Source organism: Marmota marmota, unplaced genomic scaffold (genome assembly GCF_001458135.2).
Source record: "Marmota marmota marmota unplaced genomic scaffold, marMar, whole genome shotgun sequence".
Classification (NCBI taxonomy): Eukaryota; Metazoa; Chordata; class Mammalia; order Rodentia; family Sciuridae; genus Marmota; species Marmota marmota.
This window is the reverse complement of record NW_025999842.1, coordinates 53,047,189-53,049,331: the sequence shown is the minus strand read 5'-3', so window position 1 is coordinate 53,049,331 and position 2,143 is coordinate 53,047,189. Positions and strand designations below refer to the sequence as shown.

The 2,143-nt window shown below is 45.8% G+C and overlaps 1 protein-coding gene across 5 annotated transcripts in view; it reads left to right on the top strand.

Moving 5' to 3' along the window:
* Nucleotides 1-2,143, top strand: part of Map3k5 (mitogen-activated protein kinase kinase kinase 5) — a 200,553-nt gene continuing 198,410 nt past the window's right edge. For 3 of the 5 annotated variants that reach the window (XM_048798823.1, XM_048798814.1, XM_015501598.2), the window contains exon 1: nucleotides 7-517. In XM_048798823.1, the coding sequence (XP_048654780.1) occupies nucleotides 70-517 (448 nt within the window). In that variant the 5' untranslated portion in view covers nucleotides 7-69. Of the gene's footprint in view, nucleotides 518-948; nucleotides 995-2,143 lie in introns of those variants that run through there. The other 2 variants (XM_015501602.2, XM_048798827.1) reach the window with 2 other exon arrangements.

Sequence of the window (2,143 nt, the reverse complement as noted above, 5' to 3'; positions counted from 1 at the left end):
GAGCTGTGGCTGGCCAGAAGGTGCGGCTGGGCCGGGGACACCGCCGCCGCTGCAGCCCGGCCGTCAGAGATGAGCACGGAGGCGGGTGAAGGCATCACTTTCTCCGTGCCACCCTTCACCTCCTCAGGCTTCTGCACTTTCCCCGAGGGTGGCAGTTGCCGGAGGGGAGGAGTGGCGACGGTGGCCGAAGGCGAGCCCAGCCAGCTACCGCCGCCGCCACCGGGCAGCTTCTGGAACGTGGAGAGCACCGCCGCCCCTGGCACCGGGTGTACTGCTGCCACCCCTGGGAGCAGCGCCACCCGGTGCCGGGGCAACTCCAGTAGCGGGGGCGGCCGACGGACCACGGTGGCATATGTGATCAACGAAGCGAGCCAGGGGCAGCTGGTGGTGGCCGAGAGTGAGGCCCTGCAGAGCCTGCGGGAGGCGTGTGAGGCGGTGGGCGCCACCCTGGAGACCCTGCATTTCGGTAAACTGGACTTCGGGGAGACCACGGTACTGGACCGTTTTTACAATGCAGGTGAGTGTGAAACCCCTTCACCGTACTCCGCGGTCGGGCCCACATTTTTTTTTTTGGCCGTTTTTTTTGGGAAACATTTTGTTTTGTTTTGTTTGTTTTTCTTGGCGGAAGCATGCTGCCTACTTACTTCTCGCCCCACCTAGGGGGACGCGAGTGGCGCTGCGTGACTACTCCTGGCGCTGGAGTGTGTGCTTGTGCAAGAGCTTGTGCAAGAGCCAGTGTTTTGTGCAGGAGACCCACTGACCTTACCCACCGCCCGGCGCTGGAGCCCTGGGGTCCATGTGGTCGATCTGAAGAACTGTTTTTCAGCAGTGCAGGATATTTCCAATCAGTCCTCCATTCACTATGTCTGTTTCACTTTGTTAGGTTTGTCCCCAATTTCCCTTTTACTTAGACCTATAACCCTTTTGTCTGTGTAGTTTTGGGAGTACAGAAACGAGGACTTTATGCCTCACAGCCAGCTGCGCGCAGTGTACTGTAAGTTGCGTATCTTGTCCTGATCTTTCCAACTCATTTTATCTTCAATAAGTTTTAGTGCCTTGAATTTCCTTTCTTTTACCAATTTGAACTTTCAAGTAATTACTTCCCAAAGTCATAAGATCATGACTTCAGCAAATGCCTATCTTATCTTTCTTGGGATCTTGGTGAAAGAACCAGTTTTTTTTTTTTTTTTTTAATTAGTCTATACATCGTGGTGGGCTGGAAAATTTATAATTTAACATTGTTTAAAACGCTGATATGTTATCTTAATGACTCAGATTAGCTTGGTCATTAAAGTGATTGCAAGCATAGTCCATGCAAAACTTTGTATTTTTTTCAGGCTATCATGGATTTCAGAAAGTGTCAGGCAGTTCTAGTGGCTGTTAGCAAATGTTAGGAATGATAACATGTTTTTGAAATTAACTATTAGCTTAGCACCCTGTCCATCCAATGTTGAGAGTGCAGCCTTAGTTATTTTTATAATTGTGGGTGGAAAAGCTGGTTTAATGGTTTCAAAACAATAAGCTTCTTGTATTTGTGATCACATACAAGGTTTTATATTCCAATCTTGTTTTCAGTTCTGATTCTCTACAGCCTCTTCAAAACACCTAAAGTAGGCTTATGTCAGTTTTGGAATTCAGCCAGAGCTGAATATTTTAAGAACAAGAAGAACTTCATGTTAAGGAAGCCAGACTAAATAAACTAGGACTTTCTGGTTCTGGTATTTTTTCATCCCTGTCTTCATAGTTGAACACGAGTATGATATATTATAGCTTGGTCCTTTGGGCGGATTGCTATAAAAATTACATAAATGTAACTTTTCTAAAAATTATAGCACTCTTATTTTTGGTTTATAATTTGGAATAAGTTTCAAAGAACTGAAAGATATGAGAGGAAAGTAGCCAGCTAAATAAATACTTGAGTCTCCTTTTACTGCACTGTAGATTGGGCATTTTTTTCCAGGGCTGTAGGAAAAAAAAGTCTTTAAGCTAATTTGTAATAAACTTTCCTAACAATGCACTCTTTCTGTTGTTTTCCAAATATTATCTCTGGGAAAAGGAGGGAGAAAGGTTAGAAGGGAGCTGACATTGGAACTGTATCTCATTTAATACTTCAAACAAGCCTGGGAAGAAAGTTCTTACCCCC